The following is a 26,839-nucleotide window of genomic DNA, read 5'->3' as shown; positions in this document are numbered from 1 at the left end:
TGATGCTAATCAGTATATAATCATTATACATGTACTAAACAAAGGTTTAAGCAAAGAACCTTATTATCTGAGAAGCGAGGAATATATGTATACAGAATATTTGTGCATTCATGGAACTTTCATTATGTACACTGTAATCTTTATGATTTATCATGATTTTCAGAGTTCCAGAATATAGTAAAAATGTTCTGTTATGACCACTCTTAAATGGCCTTTTAAATGCATCTGCACGACCATTTCCTTCCATACAGTCCAGGTTGTTTCTTAAAAATGCATTTATAGAAGCTACACGAGTTATCTGGCTGCAACGCAGCAGCTTTCATGCTGCATTCCTGCATAATATGTTATTACAATAAAATACTTATTGAGGACTGGATTAATTCACACTGAGCACAACTGAAGACCTACTGTTGAAATGCAGGGATAAACTGGAGATCAGGATGACATTAAAACGTCCTCTGAAAAAGAAAGAAGAAAAAAATGGAATTTAAAGTAAAGAACAGCTCATTGCCCAGGTGGGGGATCAGATGCTGGGGACTTTAGATCAAGGGACACCCCTCCTTCCATTAAAAGATGTGATTCCCTTTCATATGAATATTTTGTTTTTTAATTAAAAAGCACTGTATTTCATTGTGCATTCTGTGTATTCACATGCGTGTTGGTAACTAACACTTTGGCTGAAAGTGACATGAGTTTAGACAGGTGCTTAGAGTTCTAAGTAACTGTGTTGGAGAACGTAAGCTCAGTAGAACGTAGAAGCCATCAGTGTAATGCATATCAGACCTATGAATGTTGTTTGTATTTTCAGAAAAAGACAGAAAGTAAAGCAATTTACAACCACTGCATGTCTCAATGTCTATTGGTCGAGTGTGCAACAAAACTGTTTCTGAAACACACATGGAGGAGTGTTCCACTCCTCCATGGACACACATGGAAAAGGAGTAGGAGCAAGTGGAGAAGGAGAGAGTAGCTTGAATGCTGAGAGGTTGAAATGACAGAAGGAAGTGGAGGAGCTAAATGCCAGTGAGTGGATGCAGCTGGGGAAGGGAGCAGGTAGAGGCAAATGATCAACAGCTGGGCTCTGTCACTTCTTGAACAGGTCGTTCTGAAAGGAGTTTTAAAATCTCATTATCTGCAGATTTTATGCAAAAAATGTAATGAACATGTTTTGGATAAACATAGACCTGAATTGTTTAAAGTGAAGCACAATATGTCTCCTTTAAAGGGAAAGAAGCAGCATTTTCTGTATTACATAAACACTGTCAAAAAACATTGGAACAACAACAACAACAAAAAAACACAACTGTCTCAAATAATAAATAGCCCTCAGACAACTTGCTCTGCAGAGACGGTGACTTCCAACAAATCAGCCATCAATGACGGAGGCTTATGCCTGTCTTGCATTCCCACTTTTGAGTTGATGTTAAATTTGTGTTTCACTTCCCAGTGATAGTCATACAGTCAAACGTTTCCTGCTGCCAGTTTGTCTGTATCCTCCTGCTGTGCTCACAAACACAATTACAAAACTAACAAAATTCTGTTTGTGTGTTTTTCTTTAAAAGTGAAGTTGTTACAGAGCAAATTAATAGAATCTAAATATTTGAAGATTGAACACAGAAAGGAATTTCTTTGTGTGTGCACAACTGAATGCAAAGTTGTGCAGGCCAGATTTCATGGTTAATTGATCACAGGCATCCCAGGCTTACCCTCATGACAGCTGCAGAAGACACCGCTCCCCCTGCTCCAACGTAGGCATTGCTTCACTCCTTCTTCTTCTTCTTATTTTGCAGCTTTCAGTTGATTTTCTCATAGTTTTTTCTTCCTGTGTATCAGGCCACAAAATATATTGTTATACAAATATTTTCTTCCATAGTATTAGAAGTCTAAAGGATAATAGACTGGCAGATTATATGATGAAGCCATGTTAACTTACCCTACCTTTAGTTTGCTACTATTCTGGCACCTACAGACTGAACATGAACAGTCACTGCTCATGGAAATCATAACAGGATGGAAAAATGTTGAGGATTGAATTTTTTTTTTACAAAATTTGTTGGGGCATTTGTGAGCAAAATCACTTTTGTCAACATAATTGGAGACAAATGGAGGCACAACATGGTATAGAATTGGGATCCGGGATGACTGCTGACAAGTCCTGATTCACTAACAAGGATCACCCACAAAGATATAAGTTTAAAGATTTATTGAAGGAGGGATGAGGGGAGGAAGGGATGAAGGATGGAGGGATGAAGGGATGTAGGGATGAAGGATGAAGGGATGGAAGGATTTAAGAATGAAGGGGAGAAGGATGAAGGAGTGAATGACTTGTCATTCATTCCTTCATCCTTCTCTTGAGATTAGAGATGAATCTCTAATCTCCTCTTGAGATTAGAGATGAAAGATTTGCCCTGAGGAATGATTTGGATGACGTAGTTAAGATGTCCGAGAAGTGTAAGCAACTGTTGTTTAGAGCATCTGTCGGTCAGCAGTAAGTTCGACAAGAGTAAAGTGATACGATAAATATTTTCGAGCGGTAAAGAGAGCGGTAAAAAGTCAAGAGTAATGCCCAAGAACTCTAAAGAGGTGGATGGGCCGATCGTTTTCTCTTCAGAAAGAGGGACACTGAGCTCTGAGAAGGTTTTGACCAAAGCGCCTAGCCCGTGGCGAGGAGGAGAAGAAGGGCTCACGATCAGGAAGTCATCGAGAAGATGAATAATGTAAGGAAGTTTGCAATTGTTGATGAGAATCCAGCATAGAGCTTTGATAGAGAGTCAAATATTTTGGGGCTACTATGACAACCAAAAGTGAGACAAAGTGTGAAGTAAAATGCCCCTTTCCGAAACACGCTAAAGAAACGGCAAAAATCTGGGTGAATGGGAAGAACTTTAAACAAGCTGGTAATGTCTGCTTTAGAAAGCCAGTCCCCTTGCTCTGCAAAACAAATTAGTTTTATGGCGTGATTGATGGTTTTGCATTGAAAAATCAGGAAATGGAATGATGCCATTAATACTGGGAACTTTGGAACCGTGAGGAGCTGAGAGATCTATGATTAATCTTTTCTTGCCGGAGTATTTCTGTGTAGTGATACCTATGGGATTGACACAGAAAATAGGGAAGGGTGGTTTATCAAATGGTCCTATCATGAACCCTTCTTTAACTTATTTAGCTAGAAGAAGATTGACCGTGTCGGGATCTGAAAGAGTGGACTGAAGATTGTGACAGTGATAGGTGGAATCTGGAATGATATCTATGCCCAGATGGAAGCCATGAGTAAAACCATTAACAAGAAAGTTGACAAATTCTCTGGCGGGATGATTTTTTAGTGCAGATACAAATGCATTCACCTTGACTGGACTAGAGAGATGACGTCCTAGTCAATCTGCTGTGGGGGTAGGATTGTGAGTGCAGGAATTCCTAGCATGAGCGCCGCCACAGAAGGAGCAGGCATGGAGCATTCTGCAGTTGGACATGGAGCAGCCAAGATCATTAAAGTTATTACAGATCATGCTGCCTCCTTGGTACAGAACGGCGTGGCCCCGTTTGTTGACACCCTTAGGTGTTGGGCTATTGACTGAGGCATGGGTATCTCTGGATTTTGGAATAATAGGAGAGGGCGGGGTGGGGCGGCGGTGGACAGACGATCAGAGACTGAAGAAGTGCAAGCTAACTGACGAGGGCGGAGACTGATAACTGATGTACAGGCGGTAGCTGGATGGGATGGAGCTCCGCAGATATTACAGGACAGAGAAGCGTGGGCGGCAAAAACATGACAATACAATTCAGAGTCGAGTTACCCCCAGTATGTGCCCTGATTGAATTGATGTAAGCGGGGTGCTGCTTGGTTAGCAAAAAGAATCTGATACTGGTAGAAGCTTGTGCCCCGGAAATGGAGAGCCATCAAGAACGATCGAGAGATAATCGTCTAATTCAGGCTAATTAGGCCTGCGATCTGGAAAAACTGAACAGATTGTATCCCTGAATAGTGAAAATGCTAAAGCAAATTCAATGGGCGTAAACTCTTTAGAGCAAGGACTTAAAGAATGACTTAATTGCATGAATCCCTGACTTGTATATAACTCCCTAGGCTGACTGAAGCTGCTTAGAGATGGCTGGAGAAGAAGGGCTAGATCTATGCAATTACCATCTAAAATTTCCTGGCGTAGTGACGGTGAAACAGGAGAAGGACGTAGATAAGAGTAGATAGAGGCTGGGCAGGAGGAACTGCGGTGCGAGATTGTAAGGGTTATTGACATAAGGAAATGCATTCGGAAATGGGGGAGGGAAAAGGACGGGGTTTGGAAGGAAGAGGGGTAAAGATGGATTAGATGGAATTGTAAGAAGAAGTCCTGGCGTAGTTGGCTGAGCTGAGTTCACGGGCATTTGAAGAGAAGCTGAAGCCAAATTGGAGTGAGAGGCAGAAAAAAAGAGTAGAGGAAGGGATGGGTGGTTGGGACGATGTATGTGCATAGGAATTTTGTGAAGCCTGCGAGGACAGGGAATGAATAACGGTAGATAAGAGCTGGGAAAGTTCTGACATAGAGGGTGCAGGCACAGGGGTAATATGACCTGGCTCCCACGAGGGGGAGCTACCGAAGCGACGGGAGTACCTGCAGTCGACGACAGAATGACGTCACAGGAGACGTTGGAGGGGGAAGCAGATGCTACAGCAAAAGCCGGAAGCCCGGGTTGTTCAGATGGTGGCGATGCTGATGTTTGTTTTGGTATAGAGGAGGAAAGCAGTTGGAAGAGTCTTGATTTTTTGTCTGAACGACTGAATGGGATTCCTTTTTCTCTTAGGGAGCATTGAAGGCGGGCGACGATCCAGGATTTAAGAAGTTGGCATGTTGGAATGCCTGAAGAGGAACGCTGAGAAGTAGACATGCTGTAATTTGGCAGAGAGACTCTGGAATGACACTGATGTCCAGGAGAACGAGCTTGTTGACTGCCACATCAAAACGGTCGTCGACCACGGGAATGGGAAGTTGATGGAGGTGACAGATGAACTTCAGATGAACAAAGAACTGAAGGTGATGAAGTTTGAGACTGAGTTTGAGGATTGAACATCACAGAGCAGAGCTGTTTGGAGCTTGTCTAGTAATGGAAGGAGGGGAATTTTCAGCTGCGGATGGAATGTTGAAGAGATCCTCCGAATCTGAAGGGTTGAGTTGGATTGTCAAGGCGTCTTCCATGGTGAGTTGAGTTGGCCAAACAATCTTAGAAGTCTGATAGTTGACGAAATGTAACGAACTGAGATGAATGGCTGAGTGAAGTATAAATAGACTGCTTGGAATGATTAGAGGTGTGGTTTGGGCGTGGCCCTGCTCCCGAACTAACGTTAACACATTGACTTCATTAAAGTAAACAGATGCTTAAGCATCTTTTGTCACTCCTGGTCTACACCTTGTGATTAAAGCAAAAACTAGTGAAACATAATTTTTGTTATAACTGACTCCAAGACGGTAAAACAGTGAAAACTAGATGTTTTTTTTAGGTTGTTGATTCACTTCTGAACTGCAACCGTCACCAACTGAAGCTGATGATATACATTCATTTGAAGCACCTTTGATTAATTCCTAACTTCATATAGTTAGACACGGTTTCCACATTAAAATAGTAAAAGTTTTGTTTACCTCGAGACTTTGTGTACATTTGAGTGTAAATCGTTTTATTAGTGCAGTATGATGTCATTGATCCTCATTATTAAGTGGTAGAGTATGACTGGCTAACCTCAGTTTATGCCTCATACTTAACTATAGATGAAGATCACAAAAGGGTCAGTGGGTTGGCCATCGATTGTTCCTCTTTGCCCACGTTTATCATATCAGACACCTTGTATAGACTCCCCTCTTCCCTCTCCCCTCTGCACACCCACCACCCCCAACTGGGACCTGAAGACGCTGACCTTTACCCTCCAGAGGAGAGGAGCCCTGGGGCCTCACAGACTGTCTACTACGATGCATGCATGGTCCAAACCCATTGCCATTACAGCTAGACATTGTTCTACTTGGGCTGTAATAGGAAGTCTGGTTTAACCTAAATCTTAACTTTTACCTTGGTTTGCATAATATGGAAGGACAATGTGGATCTAAATCAAATCAAATGAATCTGTGATAAGGATCTGGCTACTGTTACGTTCCCTGTTCTTTCAGCCATGTTATAATTGGTTGAGTACAATAAAAAATATCATACACAACAATATCAGTAATATTGTAGAATCCAGACGTCTTTCTGAAGTCTCCTGGAGGAGAGGATGAACCTTGGTCTTGAAATCATATAATAATGCAGACAAAGTCTAAGTCACATATATTCCAATTGATGGTTATCAAACAATGCAGTCAAGTTCAGGTTATTATTCAAATTAGTTAAAAAGTTTAAGGAAATCCACCAGAAGGTGCACATGGTTAGTCACAGCGAAAGCTCAGCCAATAGCTTTGTCTAGCAGAGAGACGGGTTAAACTCTGAAAGGCAGAGCCAAGTGTGTCTGTAGCAGAACGTTAAGGTGCTGGCAGGAAAATGTTACAGCTAAACAGAACAGCAGACCAGAAGTAGTGTCCATGAAACGTAAAAAAAATGAAATAGAACATTAAGTTGAATTAACAGCAAATAATGCAAAATTAGAGAGATGGAGAGCGTAGCAGGGCAAAGAACAGGAAACACCTGAACATGGATGTAGTTCCTACGAAGAGAAAAAAAAGAGTGCATGCTACAAAAAGTGCAAGAATTATTAGAAATTCAAAAGCTGATAAACATATACACAAAAACCGTATCATGACACAATTAAGTGGAAGGAAAAAAAATGAAGGAAAGTATAGTTTACTGTGATTTATTATAATGCGATTCATTTTTTCTTTTTGAATGAAATACCTGCAATGCTGGTACTGTTTACTGCACTTCAAAACACCGACTGTTAATAAAAGAAACAGGTTTACAAGAACTTTCAGCATTAAAATAAATCAATCTTTACATGTCTAGGTGTATAGTTTAGCCAACGGTGTTTTTTCAACAAATAATTTCAACTCCTACCTGACCAAATTTTGCGTTGACATCTACTTTTTGAGAAGCATTTTCTGCCCAGAAGAAGAATGAGAACCTCGGAGCAACAAGGAAAGTGAAAAAGACGAGGTCTGTGGAAGACAGATGCATGGATGGATAGATGGATGGCAGGTAGCTTTAGCAGCATTCCAGCAGCAGACTGGCCTCATTGTCCTGCATGTGTGGGAACCTCTGAACACTTCCTTTAAGAGCGATTAAATGGAAACCCAAGACGCTGGATTACTGACCCTTCTCATGTTCACCCCAACCTGCTGTAGATCAAGCCATTCAACCCCCTTACCTATCCTTACATGCACACACTCACACACCCATGCAACCCCACACACATGCACAGACAAACATATATATATACACAAAACTTCAGGGTGTAAACTTCTCATGGTCTTGTTACATAAACATACATAGCGTAAGCTGATGAGGGCGGTTCTATAAGATGAAACACAGCTGAACATATTTCCAGATCTGCAGCAATAATCAGACAACTCAGATCTAGGATGCTGCTTTCAGTGAGCGACTGAAGACACCTTCTAACCCCACATCCCTGCAGCACAATGTGTGCTGCAGCTTTGGTCTGCAACAATTCAAAAATTTATTTCATGGCTATAGCTGGGACCACTTTCTTTTTGTAGCACTTTGAAATTATAGATATTTTTTTAAGTGCAACTATGAAAGTAAAATTTCAGTATAATAAAATTAAACAAAGCCACTCATTTGAGGTTCTGGGATTGATTTGTACTTGGATCCAGTAAAATGAATATGTCAAAATCAAAGTTAATGTTTCTCATCAAAACAAATTCCAACATGGCAGTGTTGATAAAAAATAGCAAAGCTTATTTGCAGTTCTAATAGTTTGCATTGAATTAACATCTAGAAATGAACACATCAATAAAATACATGGCAATGCCTTTATTATAACATTAATTTGCCTGGTAGCCGAGGGTAGAAAGTAGTAAATGATCCCGTTGCTTTTACTTGTTACTGGAACCTGATATGGTGAGCTATTGGTTTTCCATCCAAGTTCCATATGTCAAGAGAAATGAGAGCTACAATATCACCCAAGTTCAAGAGTTTTTTTGCTCATCCACAATGCCCTGGCCTTGTCATGGTTGACAGATTGGACCCAAACACAGAAACATAGCTGAAATTTTTAATGAAAAAATAAAGAATGAAACTTACAAAATCCAAAGGAAGTCAAGAGAGAACAAAAGCCATTTATCTTAGAAAACAAACCAGCAAGGAAAACTCAAGGAGATTGCAGGAAAGTACGGGGAAATAACGGAGAAATGACAAAAGGAACCAGCAAAGATCAACTGAAGGAGAAGTACTGGGAGTTTGGATGCTGAGACAAAAGACCGAGGCTGATGAGCTAACGGGTTGCACATGTGTGAGTGGAGGACGCAAGAGACAGGCAGAGGAGAGGGAGAGTACGCAGGGGAAGAGGAATAAATCAAACAATAATGAACTAGACTAAAGAAACATAATTAAAATAGTGACAAAGAATAACTGGAAATAAGAAATTAACATGATAAGCTAGAATCACTAAGGAAGAACTGATTAAACTGAAATGAAGTGGAAAATGGAAACAAGGCAGAACTATTAGAGAAAGCTAAGGAACACAAAGTGACAACCCAAAACCAAACTCAAACAACCCCAGATCCTAACACCTGTGACTGTAGCATCTGAATCCACTCTAATATGTTCTGCAATTAATTTGTTAGCTTCTTTACAGAGAAAATTGTGAAAAATTAGATGGTTAATCAACATCAACCCCATTACCAAGGTAATGTCTGACCTGTCATTGTCAAAGTGTTCAGGAACACTTGACTGTGGGAAAACCACAGTACTGGTACTTTTGGACCTCAGTGCAGCATTTAACACTGTTGACCAGGACATTATTGAAGCGGCTAGAGAGCTGGGTTGGATTATGTGGTGCTGTACTTGACTGGTTCAAGTCTTACCTAAAGAACAAGGACTTCTTTGGGTCTTCAGGTAACTTTACCTCAGAGCTGAGAAAGTAATATTCCACGACTCCATCTTGGCACAGCTCTTATTTAATTATCAAGTAAGGTGTTAAGATATAACTGTTTAGATACACAACTCAACATTACAATGTCACCAAGTGACTATGAAAATATTCAGGAACTGAGCAGATGCATATACCATCAATGTGTGAGTGAATAGATGAATGACTGAATGTAGTGTGAAGCACTTTGGGGTCTTCTGGACCCCAGATAAAGTCATGGCACATCCATGTATAAATTTGCTCTAAGGATTCAAACTGACAGTGGTGACAAGGAAGGTAATCATGAAGATCCAGGAGTGAGACATCCACATCGCAATGGACTGCAAGGAAGAAAAAAGAGTGGCAAGGTAAGTACTATTACTTGGAACTAGCAACCCCTAATCTAAGAAGACCCTGAATGCCACATGAAGTGTGTTAACAATCTGGTGTCGGCCTCAGGGTTTCCATTCCTATTTAAGCTCTCATATTTAAGCTCTTGATGAGCCCCAGCTGGAGACCACACCTGCCAGTCTTACCCTGTAATGAAGGTAGGAAAAACACACATATAAAACACACACTCTATTGCATCCAACCCTATATAGATGACCTCCATAGGCTTAGATAACATGTCAATCCCAGACTGAAAAGATTATCTAAATGTAGCTTAAAATTTATACCCATGGGTTATCCAGAGGAAACTGGAAATTCCTTTCATTGATTCCTTGATGTGATGACACTAGAGCAGGGGTGCCCAAAGTTGGTCCTCGAGGGCCGCATCCTGCATGTTTTAGTTCTCTCCCTGTTGATGTTTTTCTTAGGCCATCTAACGAGCCATCATTGGATCCAGGTGTGTTAAACCAGGGAGAGAACTAACTCTCTCCGGCTCTGGGCACCCCTGTACTAAAGTATATTACTATGTCTGGATATTAGCTGCAAAACCCATTCTTTATAGAATAGAATAGAAACAGCCCTTATTGTCCTGCAAAGGGGAAATTCAGGTGTTGCAGCAGCATCAGACATAAAGGTTCACACAGAAAGTTCTTAAAGCAATAATTTAGAGCAGCCGTGCCGGATTCATTTTTGAGGTGGGGGTGGGTCCAACAGTGCTCTGTCACCTCTGTTATGCACCTTGAATGTCAGCAACACATGTTCAGTTGACATGATGACACCTGTCAGTCAATCTGGTGGCTCTATTGTTTATTCCATTTCCAAAACTGAAAAATGTAAAAAATGGATAAATGCCTGTGGCCGATCTAATCCACCGTGGAATACTACAGTGATCCACATTATTACAGCAGCACAACAACATGTTCGTATGAAGGTTTTATCATCATTATATCATATGCTTAAATGTTAAATAAAAGACTATTTCCTTGTCATAGATAGCTAGATAGGTATAAGTTCAAGATATGAGTCCAAAAGACTGTAAACACGTTTGTCTGGATGTAAAGACATACAGTATGTTGTGAAATCATCTGTGTGGCAGAAAAAAAGCAGATTATGCTAATCTCTGGGGTGTCAAATGTTTCTCTGGCTTTTAATCCACCATCTGTATATTTCTGAACTGTTATAAACTCAGGCTTCCCAACTAAGACCCTGAAATCTTTTAACCAGAGAATACCAAGAATATTGATAGAACATCCAAAGGCACAGGGAAGCCTTGTGTTTGGTTTTATATCAAGCTCAGGGTTTTGTCTATATTCAGTTGTACAATATGAGTTTTAATATTTGAATACGCTGCTCCCTGACATTAAGTCCAGCACACTGAAAGTCGTATCTGATTGTTTTTTGGGAACTATGATGAGGGATAAAATTGCTGGTAACAAAACTGTGACTTCAGATTTGAGAGGAAAATGATGTGGAGGTCTGTGTCACCATCTAGTGGTGAAAAGTAGCTTTACGCAGGAATAGAATTACTGTTATGACAATTACTGCTGATATTGCAAATAATAATAAAGTGTACTGTACAAATTGTGTTTTTTCTTTCTGTGCAGAATTCATACATACACCAACTGTTATACCATTGGTGGATGTATTGTAGAAGCAGCTCCTGATGCTGAGGATGTTTTCAAGTAGCGGTTTTTCTACTTGACTGATGTTAGAGGAGTTACAGTTCTGCTCTCTTCCACCTCTGCTCTTTATCTGTGAGGCTTCATGGGACAAAGCTGGTCCTGCAATGCCAGTTCATTTTGACCAACATATTTTGAAAACAGAAGTTGAACACTGCATTTCAAATTTTAATCTGTTTGTCCCGTTTAATTAGATGCTTTTTGTTGTGCCAATCTGAAATGAGGACAAGGTATCGCATATCCAGGTATAGAATACAGCCAAGAATAAGCAGTGTTTTAAAATAAACACATTTGTCTTCAAGCTTTCCTCCATTCATAGAGAATGGAGGAAAGCTTTTGGAAAGGGGAATATCTCTAAAGCAAATGAAATTAGAGATTTGATCTCTGACTTTTGTGTTAAATTGTCAAGGGAACGACTAAGGAATCTTTTCTGTTTGGGAAAAAAGTGCAATGGAAACAGTACAAAACTAAAGAACTTACCCATTAAACCTTGTGTGTGTGTGTGTGTGTGTGCGTGTGTGTGTGTGTGTGTATGTGTTTAAACAGCAGCTAATTGAAGCTTAAGTAAATAATTGAGAAGTCCCAAACTGACTCACACTGTATGATTAATTCAGTTTATTTTCAGTTAAAGGACTTGAGAGAAAGGTTGCCTGGAGTTTGCTTGCAGCTGTTGTGCACAATTTAAATCAAATGCCAATGATTTAAACATGACTGCTTTCTAAAGTTCACTATCATACATTTAGTACATTTAAAGTAGCTATTAAAATGTAATTGTTATTCTTTGCTTTTCATTTTGTTTATAAGTGGTTGATATTTAGCTCTTCTAGGTTTTAGAATAAAAAAAAATATTTAAGCATAAAAAGTAAATGTTGAATTCAAATAATGTTTACAATGACTGTCCTAACTTACATAACAGTTTTGCATTTATAGTGTTAGTGTCTGATTTTATCAATGTGAGTATTAGCAGGGATGGTATACGGATGTTGACAGAAAAAAATGGCTCTCAAGAAGCTACAAAAAAATCTGCATATGACTTCATCATTTTTTTTAGCTGAATCTGAACAGCAGACAAACATTTTGAGCTAATGCCTGGGAGGCCTGATGTTTGACCAAGACAGAAACACAGAGCAGGGATTTGAACCAGGAACCCAACTGTTAAAGGACGAACGCCTACCACAATCGTCACTGTCACCATACCACCTTAATAAAGAAAATTCTGAATTTGCCAAGACAAGCTCAAAATAAATATCTCATCATATCAACAAGGAATGTAAATAAACTTTCTCAGCAGCTTCTCAGCTTCAGATGCATCTGCTGCGTGTGACCTTGATGTTATTCTCTGTGAGCTGCAGTCTTTATGATCTGACACTGAAATTTGTTTGCTGCTTTGAGGTGACAGTGGAGTGTGAGCATTCAGGTCACACTGGCATACACTGATTTTTATTTTGTTTCTGTCAAATAAATGTTTTTATTTAGTCTGTTTTTTTCAATCTAAAAGAATCAAAACACTATACGTTCTGGCAGATAGTCCTGGGTTTGTCCTGTTCATTTAAACTACGTTCATTTTGAACATGCAAGGTGCTGACAGCTCTGCCATCTCAGTTGAAATCTTTGTATCCTCATTTACAGTGTGAGTAAATTGTTGGACTTGCAAGTATCTGTAGGACAAACACAAGTTTCTGGTGAAGGAATTGGAAAAAAAAAAAACAAGACTATATCAATTAAACTTAGAATGCTCAGACGTGGAGAAAACAAAGAACAACCCTGGAGCCTTATGTATGAAAGGGGCAAACTACAAAATGTTTTTTTCACACACGTATCAAGGATGAACTGAATGTGGAAACATGGATTCATGGTTCCTAGAGTTATTGGAACTCCCTCTCCTCACAGAGACAAACAGTACATTTTTGTGAACAAATAAGAAAAAATGTGTCCAATTCATCACCACAGAAAAGGCTGTAGTAGGTACTGTATGGTGTAACACTGCACCGATTGGAGCAGTGTTACAGCACCAATCGGTGGCGCTGTAACACTGTCACAGAACGGATCAAAAAACACTGGCATGCTTAAAGAAGACATGTGAAGTAAACGGCAACATTTAGACATTCAAGTTGAACTAGTCTGAACTAAGGACTGATTTTACTGTGTGCTGAGTTTGTGCTGCCTGCCTCCTGGTATTAATACCAAATTGTATCACACCTGTCATTATGAAGCTGCATTGATTTTAGCAGGATTAACTTCCTCTGCAGTCAGCTCCTGTATCATTCCTGGAGCTGAAAGAAGCTCTTGGACTGCATACCCACCAGTTATGAATACATAATGCTATACCGATGTTCCTGCTGTAGCATGCTGGAGTGAATTGCACAGTGCACCAGTCTGCCCTGCTGTCCAAGGTCTATATAAATGCTAATGATGGCAGGGCAGTGAAAGGCCACCTCGCTTCTGTCATGTTAATAATACATTTGCCTCAGAGGAAGTTGCAAGGCTGCAGATGAGAGCTGGGGCTTTGAAGATCTGACATTATCTGAAGTAAAATCTCATAAAAAGGCAATGATTCTGCAGAATAAGAGAATCCCCTTAAATCATGTTCACAGCTGTTTCCCAAAAGATGAAGGCAGATAGAGACAGGAGGACTAATGCAAAAGAAAGACATCGCAACCATGGTTGGTTTCTCTTATAGCATTCTGATTTTTAATTAATCCAGCCTGGTCTGTTATAGTAATAGTTATAGTATTTTCTTCAAGTCTTGTGGCATGAATTCTCGCCAAATAATTTATACCAGTTTGTCATGAACTGATTCCCCTCGTGTCAAAGCTGATTTAAAGGTGTACAAAAGTCTTGATGCGTACCAGTTTTCTGTCGCTGTCAACAGATAAGCTGCTACTCCCACATGGAAGAGACAAGACATCTTGCAGACTTGCTTGTTAATGCTATTGTAGTTTTACTCATGTAGCCCTTTGGCTCATTGTATCAGAATAATTATTAGAAGCATTTAGCAATCCTTTTAGCTCTGTATGTAACATTTGAGTAAAATTTAAAATCACAGTAATTATGCACACTTGTTCAATAATTGTGCACAGAGACAGGAAAGCTATAATCTTACTTTTTAACTTCGATACATGTGAAGTCTCAGGTTTATTAACATTTTTCATTGGCTGAGAACTCTGGAGTTGTTTCAAAAATATTCCCTAAAAAATACAGCTTTTCAAAAAGTGTACATCATCTGAAATATTCTTATTTGTTGGTATGAGCTGTGGGTGATCAGATGTCATCAGAAGTGCTAGAGTCCCAGTTAAGTAAGTAGGAGGAGAACAGTGTGCTTAGACCACAGGCTGCCTGCAGAGGAGAGAGAGCTGAGCTCAGAGCAGTGGGAGGACTCCAGCGCCGTGACAGCAGCAGTGAGGACACACTCAGATTATCAGCAGGGAGAAGTTCTCCTCCCCGGTCTCAGCCTGCTGCAGCCCCATGCTGCCGCCTCTCCCTGCTCTCTCTGGAGCCAGAGATGTGATGGGGTTTGGATCTGAGCCCAGCCCAGGAGAGGCTTCCTGCAGCGGGGCGTCGGGCTGATGATGGAGCGCCGCTGACCGCAGGGAACTTATCTGTGTCCTCCCACAGGCTCGGTGGGGAATAACCCAGCCAACTGGATCAGCAGGAGATTAAAGCCACCTTCCTGCACCTCTGCTTCCAGCCCCTCTGCTGCCGGGCTGAAGTGTGGGCGGACTGAGTGTCCAGCTCCGGGTGTCAGGGCAGCTACATGTTGCTGCTGGGCTTCAGTCTGCATTCCCACTTATTGGAGCTGACGGGTCGCATTGCTTCCAGGTTCACACCATGACCTTTTCATGTCTGCCGTGAAAGTGCCAGCCTCCCTGTGACATGGAAAAGTCCAGACTCTACAGACTCATCTATTATTTCATTCTCAATTCCCCCTTGGTGATATATGCAGATGGTGAGTAACTTGAAGCAGACAGTAGAACAACCTGCACCAGCCAGCGCTTCTCTTCTAATGGTAAATCTTAGCCGACACAGTCTGCTGTAGCGTCAAAGCACATCAAATTGCTTTTGTTCTAATGGCTTGATTTGATAAAGTAGAGACAAATTTATTGTGATAATAAAGCTTAAGAATAGCAAAGTCAGGAGAAGTGGAGGTATATTGTTGGATTTTCAGAAAGTAAATAGATCCAGTTTCAGTTAAAAGCTACTTATACATCTACTGTTTTCCTCTTCATGCATGGAACCGAAGCCGCGTTCACCGAAGTCCCGAAGGATGTGAGTGTTGGGGAAGGAGAGGACGTGGAGATGCCCTGCGCCTTCAAAGCCCTCAGCTCTGCTCCCATGTCTTTGGAAATTCAGTGGTGGTACATCAAGATGGACGGCCCCAAAGAAGGACCTGATGAGCTGCAGAACAGGGCCAAGGTACCTACAGCCCCGCCTGGTCAGTCAGACATTCCTAAGACATGTCAAACATGTCCCAAGAAACGTGTTCCCCAAAATAACAGGTCTACTTTTAGACTTCTGACAAACTTCTAAAAATATAGAAAACAGATCAAATAGCTATCAGTTTCAGCTTTCATAACTATGGATCATTTTGACATTTTTAAACATATCTTCAGCAACAGAATGCCCCCTACCACAAAATATACAGTATCTCTATTCATTAAGAAAGTCCAGACAGTTTTTAGTGTTTGGAGCTTTAACCTGTTTAAAGGGACAGGATTATGTAAGATTGATTTTTTTTTTAGCTTTACGTCATGTTATAATGTTATTCCCTCATTATAAACATACCTGAAAAGTTGCTTTGTTTCTTTCATGCATGTTTGAGAAAAATCCTTTAATTTCCATGGCAACCATTCAGTTGTGCAAAACATTTCCAAGCTACTGAGCGTCTGCCTCACAGGTCACACATTCTTTGTGACTCTTAAATTCAGCTCCTTCTAGCCAGAATCTATTAGCAAACACCTGGTGGAACTTTGATCTGCTGATCTCATTATACAAACTGCTTCTCAGAGCAACGCTGAGAAAAACATTGTTAAAGGGTTAATAGAGCAGCCATGTTGTCATGACTTCCTGGTGGTGGAATTTCAGAAAGAGCAGGAATTTTTAAAGAGACAAAGGTCCGATGTCAAGGCATGAAATAATAATGTCAAATTTATTTTAAATCACATTTGATATAAAAAAACATTTTTATGCTAATTGAAGGTAACATAGTTACTCAATTGTGCTATAAGATGGCACTATGATCCTGGAAAATACATAACACTGCCCCTTTAAGCAGTTGTTCCAACACAACATCTTTTCCAGTTTATCTCCATCCTAACATTGTCATATGTTCCACTGTTGCTGCATCTGTTTGAACTGAGACAAGTGAGTACCAGGACAATACCATCCTGACTGCAGGAAGGGCCCTTGTATCAGTAACCATCACATTCAGACCCTCCACTTGACAGCGTAATGATGAGATGCTGCAGCAAGATACTCTTCCCTGCACCGTCACAAATAAACTGGATTAGATTTTTTTGCCAACTCATTGGTCTGGGAGATACAGTCACATCTGCAACATTTCTTATGTTGCTGTTTCCAGTGAACAAAATGCAAATCCAGTTTGAAATTCCTTCAACAAGGTGTTTAGGTTTTGTTTGTTTGTTTGTTTTTATTTATGTACAAACTGTTTCTGTTTTACTCAATATGCTTCTGTCGTTTCAGGGCAGCTTAAGAGAAGCTACAAAAATAAGTGTAAGTGACCACTTTTATAAAACTGAGCAAAACAAGCTAGAAAAATACAGCTCCAAGTAAACAGTAACTATGTTTATTAAAGAGATGAGTTTGAGATTTGGCATCAGCACCTCATTTCATTCTTTATTTACCCATTTCTGCTAACATAACTTTTCTCTTGATTTTAAACTTGCTCAGGTCCAGTTGTCACATTTTAGTCAAGGAAAAGGTTCATTCTGAGGTTTTGTGAGAATGACTGTCAGTCAACAAAGTATCATGATTTGATGCTGGAGCCTCCCTCCCCTCCACCCAGTCAGAACATGAAGCCAGCCTCATTAAGCCCATGATTAATGGCTCCTAAAACCAGCTGTTATCCAAGCGTTAGCCATTTTTCTAATACTTCTACATGCCTCTGCCTTGGGCTTTCAGACTGTGCGTGTTCAGGGGAACGCCATCTCCCACCGCCTCAGCCTGTCTAAAGTGAAGAAGGAGGACGGGGGGGTGTATGAGTGCCGTGTGTCTGATCTGTGGGCTGAAGAGGATCAGGACTTTACAGTTCATGCTACACTGACCATCACTGCGGGAGGCGGCATGGTGGCAGAGGAGGCTGTGTCACACATTCAAAACCGCTGGTCGCTAAGGAATACCAACGCAGCTCTGGGAGGGGGCCAAGTGGGAGGAGTCACTTCCAAACCCAGCCAAGGACTGACAGGAGGATCCAGGGAAGGGCAGGAGAAGCAACGGGTTCCTCAGCTGGCCCAGTCTGACCTCCTGCCCTCAGTGTCGTCCACCACTACTACCTCAGTGGCCAAGTCCGCCGCCTCCCAGCTGGCGGGGAGAGCAGCAGTCCTCTGGGACAGAGCTGGTGAGTACTGGAAGGTCGACTGGGCCTGAAACAGAGCCGCAGTACCAAGATTATCACCAGATATCTGGATAACCAGAAACACACACACAGTTCATCTCTCTATTTTCACAAGGACTTTGGGTCGGCTCTCATTCATTTTCATTCATTTCTTAAACCAAACCATGAGCCTTACACTAAACCAGTTTATTCCAAATGTAATCTAATCAATTTTAATCATAATTTTTCATCCTCTTTTTTATCACAAAGTCTTATCTGTTTTTCAATCATTATTATAAAATATGAGTTAAGATAATTAATTAAAATATTATTTGCCATCTATTTGCCATTATTTCTCATCTTTCTGATTGGCAGCCAGTCAAATTTATCCAGCTGCTTTCCTCCTCAAGCTAGCTTAGCTTCTAGACAAGACAGAGACCCCTGAGACCTCCTGTTCAACCAAAATCAGAAGGTCTGACTCAGCATCTGCTAAACAAATGTAATAACTATTGAATAGTGAGTAAAAGTGATAAAAAAATTCAAAAAGTTGATGTTTCTTTACATATTTTGAAGCATTGTCTGTGCGTTTGTAAAGGGGTCCCAGGCCAGATGCTTCTGCTGTTTGGGGGCCATAGCATGGAAAAATTTGGGGACCCATCCTGTACCAGTACATGCCTAACCCCAACCTAACCTAAACTCAATTCACACCTTTGTGCTTGGGGCCCAGGCTTTGGGCCCCATAAGGGGCTTGTGATCCCCACAATGTCATATTTGTTGGAAAAATGGTCCTTGCAATGTATCAAATTCAAGCCACACACACACACACACACGCCGACACTCAACAAATAGTGTGGCTACGTTGCTCTGTCTGCTCTTGTTCTGTTGTAGAAAATAAAATTTAATGTGTGCCTTTGTTATCTTGATAAGAGCTTGTTAGCTTTGAGTTGTAGTGAAACGCAGGCGCTAAATCTGAATGAACCTTTCTTCATGCAGACCTTTTCCAGAACTCTGTCACATTTCAAACCTTTTGGTCAAGGAGGAAAGCTGTAGTTCACTTGTATATAAATGTTTGCAACCTATTTCTGTCCACCTGTGCCAGCAGCAGAGCAGATGGTATGAGGCTGAGGGTTGTAATCTACCACCTCATTGCTTTCTCCTGGCCTACTTCTGTTTTTTGGAGCATGCTCACAAATAATTAAAACTCTAAGCAGGCTAGTAGATTTTTGTCCGGCAGGCTGCTGAGGCATAGAGCCACCAGTCTGGGAGAAAAATCAAACAGACATTAAAATACTCAAGATCAGGAGTGTCCAAAGTGTGGCCCGGGGGCCATTTGTGGCCCTTGAAATGATTTTGATCAGTCCCCCAGCCACAAGTCAAGAACATTAAAAATGTAGCCAAAAAAATAGAAGATAACTAATGACACCCAAAATTGTTGATATTGTCTGTTTTTAGTTGTTTTGTTTTTTTTTAATAAAAACGCTTTTTTATGTTTTGGATCTTTAACAATTTATAGGTTTCATTAAAGAAAAATTAGAATAAACAAATTTTTGCAGTTTTGAGTAAATGAATTGTGTGGCCTGAGAGGTGCTGAAACTTGCCAGTTGTGGCCCCAGGGACACAAAGTTTGTGAACCACTGCTGTAAGCTGTCATGATGGATCCAGCCTTGGCTCACTCAGGTGTTCATGCCTCCATCTTGTCTCTGTGTGTTGCTGGATGACTGAGGCCAGTGAAAGGTGCTGCCCTGTGTGCTGAAGCCCTTCCAGGGGTCAGAGCAGGAGCGGCAGCTCCCACTGACATGACCAGTTCTCATTTTAGCTACAGTTTTTGGAGAGTTTTATTTTTTTTTTAAAACTACTTTTATTTTGAAAAATATCAATGTACGCCTTTGTTTACTTCATTCCAGAAAAGACGTTTTACACAGGTCTGCAGTTCAATCATCTCCTGCCATTACTTCAACTGTACCGTTAGCACTAGCACTGTTAAAGTTCTATCACCTCTTGATGCAAGCTAGCTATTGTTAGATGTCAGTGGGACTGATGTTAGCTCGTCCAGTTTTCAGCAGGCTGCACTAGTGGTTCACTTTGTTTATCGTTGGAGTATGCTGTGCAGTGGGTTGCTATCGGTAACCAGGACACTGCTTCTGTTGCTACTCAGAAGAAGCACTAGAAACAGCTCTGGGGGAAATAATATTTTATTGCAAAGGCAAGGAATGGGGTTGAAAGTACACTAATCCTTCTTTTCATACTCTGCATATTTTATCATTTCTGACAGAAAAAGTTCAACATCCAAGTATAAACTGAACTAATGAAACAGGACAGAATTTGAAGGGAATGTTAACACTCATCTGTGTTCTCTCACGTCTCTCTCAGTCTTTGTATTAACATCAAAGTAACCATAGATGCAAATCATTGGCAGATATTTTATAACCAGGGAAGGGCAGGAGAAGCAGGAAATAAATTAATTTGTGAAATAATTTATTTCACAAATTATTTATTTGTGAAATAAATAATATTTATTTCACAAATATTATTTTGTGAAATAATATTTGATGTGTTTACAGCTAATAGTTTTATTCAACTAGGATCCTGCCAACCATTTTTTACTTAGCAATATTTACTTATGCAGGCACTTTGAGATGTTGGTGTTTTGTGTGACCTGGAACTAGGTTGCTGTACTTGTTGCAGGTATTCTCTGTTTCAATCAGCAAACGGAAAATACCTTACTGTTAAATACTTGTGTTTTCATTTCATCAGATTGGTCCCCAACAATCAAACTTCCCCTTTCCCTGGGAATAAAATTGTCTAAATCTTCAAAAATAAATACTAAGGTTTATTTTTTTTCTCAGAACAAAAATCATCTTGTGTACATTTGAACTCTGTGCCAAAATAAGACTATACAGCTATAATCCCATGTGATCACTGTTCATTTATGTAACCTGCATCTGTTATTTGTGCTCTGGATGATTACTGAAGCGGAGCATAAACGCTTACAGCCCCAACAGTTGTGGCCTTAAGTTTCAGGGACTGACAGCAGTGATGGAACCTTTACTGCCTCATCAATTGGTATTGATTTAGGCAGCTATGAAGAATGATGGGATGGAATCTATTTGCAACATGTATTTGTTTAATTTAATTAGCTAAAGATGGACAGTATGCAGGGATGAAATGCATGCAAATGCAGGCGAAGGCTGATTTCCAATACTTGCCCCCCTCCCAGGTGATACTGGTCGAACATCATAAAAAATATTAAATTTGTGGCTATTATGCATCTTTAAAAATATTACAATCTATGATAAAGTGATTGGTCAACAACAATAGAGAAAACACAACTTTCCAGCTATTTAGATAGCAGCAAATTTCATATCTCTCTTCATATCTCAGCACAGTGAGTCATCCTCCTCCATCTAACTCTGGCTTCTCCTCCATGTCCTCTAACTTCATCCATGTCTCCTCTTTGTTTCCTGGCAGCTGCATCTCTAACATTTGCATGCATACTGTATATTCTGGCAAATATCGGTCAATACAGAAGTGACCTAGTGTAACTTGGAGCACAGATTTGTAGGCAACTGAACCAAAATGGCTGATCATGGTCTTTGCTTTAATCCTTATCCAGATGATCCTGCGCTGCCCTCTTTGATCCACATAAATTATTGTGGCTTATGAATCAGCAGTTTCCTCCCCCACTCCTCTTCTTTTACTGTTTTACGATGTGCTGCATGAACATGGCAGTTCACTTGTTGGCTTTGCCACTAATTGTGGATTTTTATGGATAAAAAATCTATTGTTCTCTGTTTATGGATCAGAAGACATCATTAGGCTTCCTTGTCATGATTTGTATTCTTATTTAATGAACTGAATTGATCCTCTAATCATCCATTAATCACAACCAGACAACAACTCATCTGCATGTGAATGTTGATGTTTTATTTTTTAATGTGGGCCTTCCAACTGAGCTGTAGAGAGTTGTTACCTCACAGCGTACAGCAGCAGCCGCCTGGCAATGAGACTTTACTAGAACCCTGACCAGATTGTATTGCTGTTTTTGCGTCTATATTGAGAATGTTTGAAAAACAGGTGCAAACTGGGACACAAACACATCAAAAAGGAAGGCATAAATACAGTTATAGAAGGCAAATATTTCTAACATTTAAAGAATATAAAGTAAAAATATTAAAATACAATATATCCTACAGCAGTGCATATTTTGAGCTGCATAATTACTGAGTGATTCCAGTGCACCAACACACCGTTATGTTGTGATGCTGCAGCGTGTCTGTAAAGCCCAGAGAAGGAAAAGCTGGTGAAGATGTTATTCTTCTGCTGCATGTTCCACAAATTGAACGGGACAGATTAATGCAGCCAGACTGCTGATAATACTTATGCAATTAAACCAAAACACAAAACACCATGACTAAAGTTTAATATTAGGGTACTTAAACAAAACTGAACATTAACAAAAAACATCATAGTTCCACATGGATGTTGAAGATAAAGCAAATAAAAAGAACCGTCCTGTGAGGAAGAGTTCCCCCCAACTCAACGTCCCTTTACGACAGGCATATTAACTTTGTAATAAATTATAATGGGCGTACCTTAGTGTATAATGTTTGGTCAGGTCAATAATGTCACTTATTCCCAAAATGTCATGTTAGATTGGAGTTAAGATTGGAAAACATGTGGAGGGATGAGAGTTAAATACATCTGTTTAGAGATTTATATTTAGTGATATTTAAATGTTTTTATTGTTGAGTTGTTCCACATTGAAATGTTCTCTTATTACTATTGTGCCTCCAGCATAGTGATTTTTAGCTTCATCTTTTTGTTATTACCACCGCTCTCCAACACTCTTCATGAGGACAGCCAGTAGCACAACCTGAATGAAAAGCAGGAAAACTTCCTCTGTGAATGTTTTGATTGGTCAGGAGAAGTGTCTTCAGCAGTTTTTCCTCTGAACGGTGATTTGGAAGCGTTTGTCATCAGATCAACTGGCAAAACTGAAGGGTTGTTTCAGCTCACAGGTTCCTGGAAAATAACCTCTGACACAGTGAGCAATCATGGAAGGTTCTGCTAAAAAAATACAGGAACTGTTACTTTTTTGCAACGTCATCTGATTGTCACAAAAGTGCTGGGTGGAAAGAGCAGTGTAGAAGAGACGGGCTGCTGTGTGTCTCAAAGTACCTCTCACATTTTTATCTCTCCCCTTTAATCCATTACCATTGTACCCTGCTCTGTTAAGGGTACAAACATCTGGAGAGCAAGTTGTCTGTCTCCATGAAGATCCACATCAGTCAGGGCAACATGGTGAATCATTTATCTCTGGTAAAAATGAAAAGCTTCACCTAAGTTGTCAACTTGTCCTGGTATTTTAAGGACACAAAGGCTCAAGTGAATTTAGAAACAACTGCTGACTGACTACAACGCTAAAACTGAATAAAAAGCACTGAGTGGACTTGTAGGCTCAAATGACACATTTTCCACAAGACTAGAGCACATTTTATGCTAACATTAGCATTAGCTTCACAGACAGAGTCCCCGAGGTCCTGATTCAGAGTTTTTAGTTGACAAATTAACAAAACGATCTGGTGGAAACACACAGGACAGTCTGCTCTCTGTCTGATCAAGCTGAACTCAACATATTCTCAGTTTCAGCTTGCTGATGTTAGCCCAATAGCCTTTGGCATCTATCATCCCCATTTCACTGTACTTTTAAGTGGCAATAGTTGTACAGATGAATGTCATTATATTTGAGTGGCGGTTCCTGACAGCTGAGCCATCTTTGGACTGCTATTTTTATCGCTTACTTTTAATTTCTTCATTCTTAATGTCAACTTTCATGATTAAGTAACTACTGTTGTGTAAAGTTAACTATATTTAACATTCAATTCTGATGTGTCGTTCTGATGTGGATGTACTACATATCTAGTCACTAGAATCGTGTTTCATTTAGTAGCTGAAATAAATATTTTCTAGTTTAATGAACAGAACAGTTTTCTGCTCCCACAGGAAAGTTTGCTCTTTTACCGAGGCTGCAAGAAGAAAGTTCGTTCTGTCCATGATGTTTCATGCTTCTGAAGAACTCAAATGTAGAACTCAACATATTCTCACAGATCCATTAAACTGCAGTATTTATATATAAAAGTCATCTGAAGGCACACAAGAAAAAAAGGTTTTGGCTTAGATGTGTCAGGAAACTGCTTCAACAACTCCCAACGATGCAAAAACAGAAAGAGATTTACATTCCTGGAGGAGAGAACACATTTCTGTGTTCTTACACACTTTGTATTGGCTGTAAGAGTCAAGATGTAGAAAGAGGATGATTTTTTTTTTTTTCCAAAAAACCAAACATGCTGGAAAACTGATAATAAATATATTAAGATTCAACTATTTGGACAAATAAGATCAATGATGGAACCAGACCATGTGCAAACACAACTAACTACTATTTCAGGTACATTTACCTGTATTGATTCTAATCAGCAGCTTAAGAACCCCATCAAACTGCATTGAATGTTAGCTTCAGTTGAATTGCTCAATAGGAAATGAAGTATTTGGAAATATATAAGAATAGCTCAAAACATCATTTTTCCCAACAGTGTTTCTGTAGGTAGCACACCTTCATGACTGATGATTCATCCCTAACTTTGACCTAGCAGGAAGCATGTGAACCATAATAAGGGCCCCAAAATAGACCCATGAGGAACACCAAAATGTAGATGACTTCAGAAATATCTACAATGTATAACTGTAACAAAAAATGAATGATCAGAGACATGAAAAATAGCTAATTTTAATACATCGGCTCAATAACTCAACCTGTTTAGCATTATCTAATTAACAGAAAGTCACATTGCAATGTTCAAGAATTGTGCATTTGCTACTTTTAATTTGAACAAAATCAGCACTACCAAATATGTACTTTGAAAAAAGGAAAATATCCTGTTACTTGATTGTTTTTTTTTTAAAAGTATTCTCCAAAGAATCCTTTTTAATGCAACCAAAATTAAAACTTTAATGTCAAAGTTAGCATTTAAATTCATTGTGATTAAAAGACCTTGATGAGTCTTTTTATAGCATTATTATAGTTGGACACTGGATCTATGAATATCATTTTAAAAAAACTTTTACCATAATGCATTAGTGAAGGTTTTGTAGTCTGGGAAGAGGACAAATGTTGCACAGAGAGACACAATCAGACTGACAGCAGCAATGCTGTATTTAGCTGCTGTGTTGAATCTCACTTGGCAGCTGCTTCAGTCCTCTATCTGTGTGTGTGTGCGTGTGTGGGGTGGGAGGGCGGTGTAAAGGCAATGCTTTGATATGCTCTCTCGGACACTTCATCTGAAACATAAGAGGAATTATGATCGAGTCATGTGTTTTATATATTACATGGATGAGTCAGGGAGCGTCTGGATGACATTCCTGCTACTGACACATCCACTTCTGTCATCTGTCTTGGTAAAGCACATAGATTTATTAAGCTCCCTCTCATTACAAATCCTTACCTTTCAAAGTACAGATTTGTTGTATCAAATTTTTCTAGTAATATTTTAGGAGTGTGAAATCTTGAAATAATTTCCCCTCATTTCATTCATTCTGTCATGTGTGGTACCTGAGTATCTGCTGGACTTTGTTAGACAAAGTTCAAACTGTGCCAATTCTCGTTCCAGAACTCAACTTTTTATTTGCTAAACTTAGACAGGAATGAAGAATTGCTCTGATAATGCAGATATTTGACCAGATGCCCGGTAACAAGAAGATTTCTCATAAATGTAGAGTGTAAAGTTGACTCACATCATTTCAGTGTGTTCTAATGCTTTTCCCTTGTCTTTGTCTTCATTCAGCCTGTAGCATGATGAGCACTATGGACCCTCTCTGCTTCATCACTCTTCTTTTCTTGCATAAACTCATATTTATACTGTTGGCCCACTGAAGAAACTCTGCAGAATTGCAGTTGGGCTTGTAGGTTTTCACTTTCAAAACCAAACTGAAACCAAGCAACAATCAGAGACCAGCAGGGAGAGGCGGGTCCAGCTGTGGGAGCCAAGCACAGATGGGAGACAGATCTGCCATGGATATGTAGCAGCAGGACCGGTGACTGTTAAGAATGTGGACAAGAGACACCAGCTTAGAGAATAAAGACAGCATCAGTACAGTTCCACATGAAGCCAGAGCAGCAGAATGGATGTGGTCTGCTTCACACTTTCTCATGTTCTTGTCAGCCTCTCCACTGTGTGACCATCAGAGGACTGAAAGCCAGCTCTTCATCAGTAAGGGGATGCTCATATTCATTGTTTCAGGGACAAGAGACTTCCACCATTCTTTGTTCTTATTTTCTCTAAAGACCGAAGTTTAATTAGCATGGCATATCATTTCTGATGTCTATTTCTCCACAGCTTTATCACACCTCCTCAGTAAACACACCTACTGTTCAAAATGTGTTTGAGTTTAACGTCTACCCATTTCTCCACAAATACATTTACACTAGTCTTCCCATTACTCTGTTCCACAATGAAAACAAATTTGTGATAACATATTTTCAGCAAGATGCACCTTAGTATTGTTATTATCAAATGCTTCCTACAATGTCTTTTTTTTTATTGAACTTATGGTGATCAGTGACACACTTCATCTCGTTGACACATAGATTTATTGATAATTTGCACCAGCTATTTAGATGAAGGCTAATATAATAAAAGATTACAAACATGTTAAGTTAATGTCTTTCCTTGAATCACAAGATGAGATATCACCCATCCTTTCTTTGGTGTTGCCTTTACCTCAGTACTTCTCTGCAGTAACCATTTTATATGAGAGAAACTTTGTGATTATGCCTCAGTTTTCAGTGAACATTTGGCATTGCTATGACACTCAGAAATGAGTTAAGTTCAGTTTTGATTTAATTAGGTACACAAGCATGCCACTGACCACGTATTCCAAAGAGCTGCCAGGGGTGGAAAGGTTAGTAGAACAGATAGGTTACAACACCAGAATTGGAATGAAAAGCATCAAACAGCCCATCAGAACAATGAATTGACTTCAGCAGGCACATCAGATGTCCCATAGATACATTAAACAGCTTCACTAACGCTTGAACAGGTTCCCCTTGTCATGATGTCATTCAGTTGTTTTGTCCAGTTGCCCAGCATGACTGGACCACGGTTTGCC

At 39.9% G+C, this 26,839-nt stretch overlaps 1 protein-coding gene across 1 annotated transcript; it reads left to right on the top strand.

The window, feature by feature from the left end:
* Positions 1-12,841: 12,841 nt before the first annotated feature.
* On the top strand, positions 12,842-26,386 carry vstm2b (V-set and transmembrane domain containing 2B). The gene is made up of 5 exons (XM_032559738.1): positions 12,842-15,070; positions 15,365-15,537; positions 16,825-16,854; positions 17,263-17,698; positions 25,516-26,386. The coding sequence occupies exons 1-5, from the start codon at positions 14,998-15,000 to the stop codon at positions 25,602-25,604; spliced, it is 801 nt and encodes a 266-aa protein (XP_032415629.1). The 5' UTR covers positions 12,842-14,997; the 3' UTR covers positions 25,605-26,386.
* The last annotated feature ends 453 nt before the right edge of the window (positions 26,387-26,839 follow it).

The sequence above is a fragment of the Xiphophorus hellerii genome, chromosome 4, assembly GCF_003331165.1.
Source record: "Xiphophorus hellerii strain 12219 chromosome 4, Xiphophorus_hellerii-4.1, whole genome shotgun sequence".
Classification (NCBI taxonomy): domain Eukaryota; kingdom Metazoa; phylum Chordata; class Actinopteri; order Cyprinodontiformes; family Poeciliidae; genus Xiphophorus; species Xiphophorus hellerii.
The sequence above is the reverse complement of the archived record's forward strand: the minus strand, read 5'-3'. Positions and strand labels throughout refer to the sequence as shown.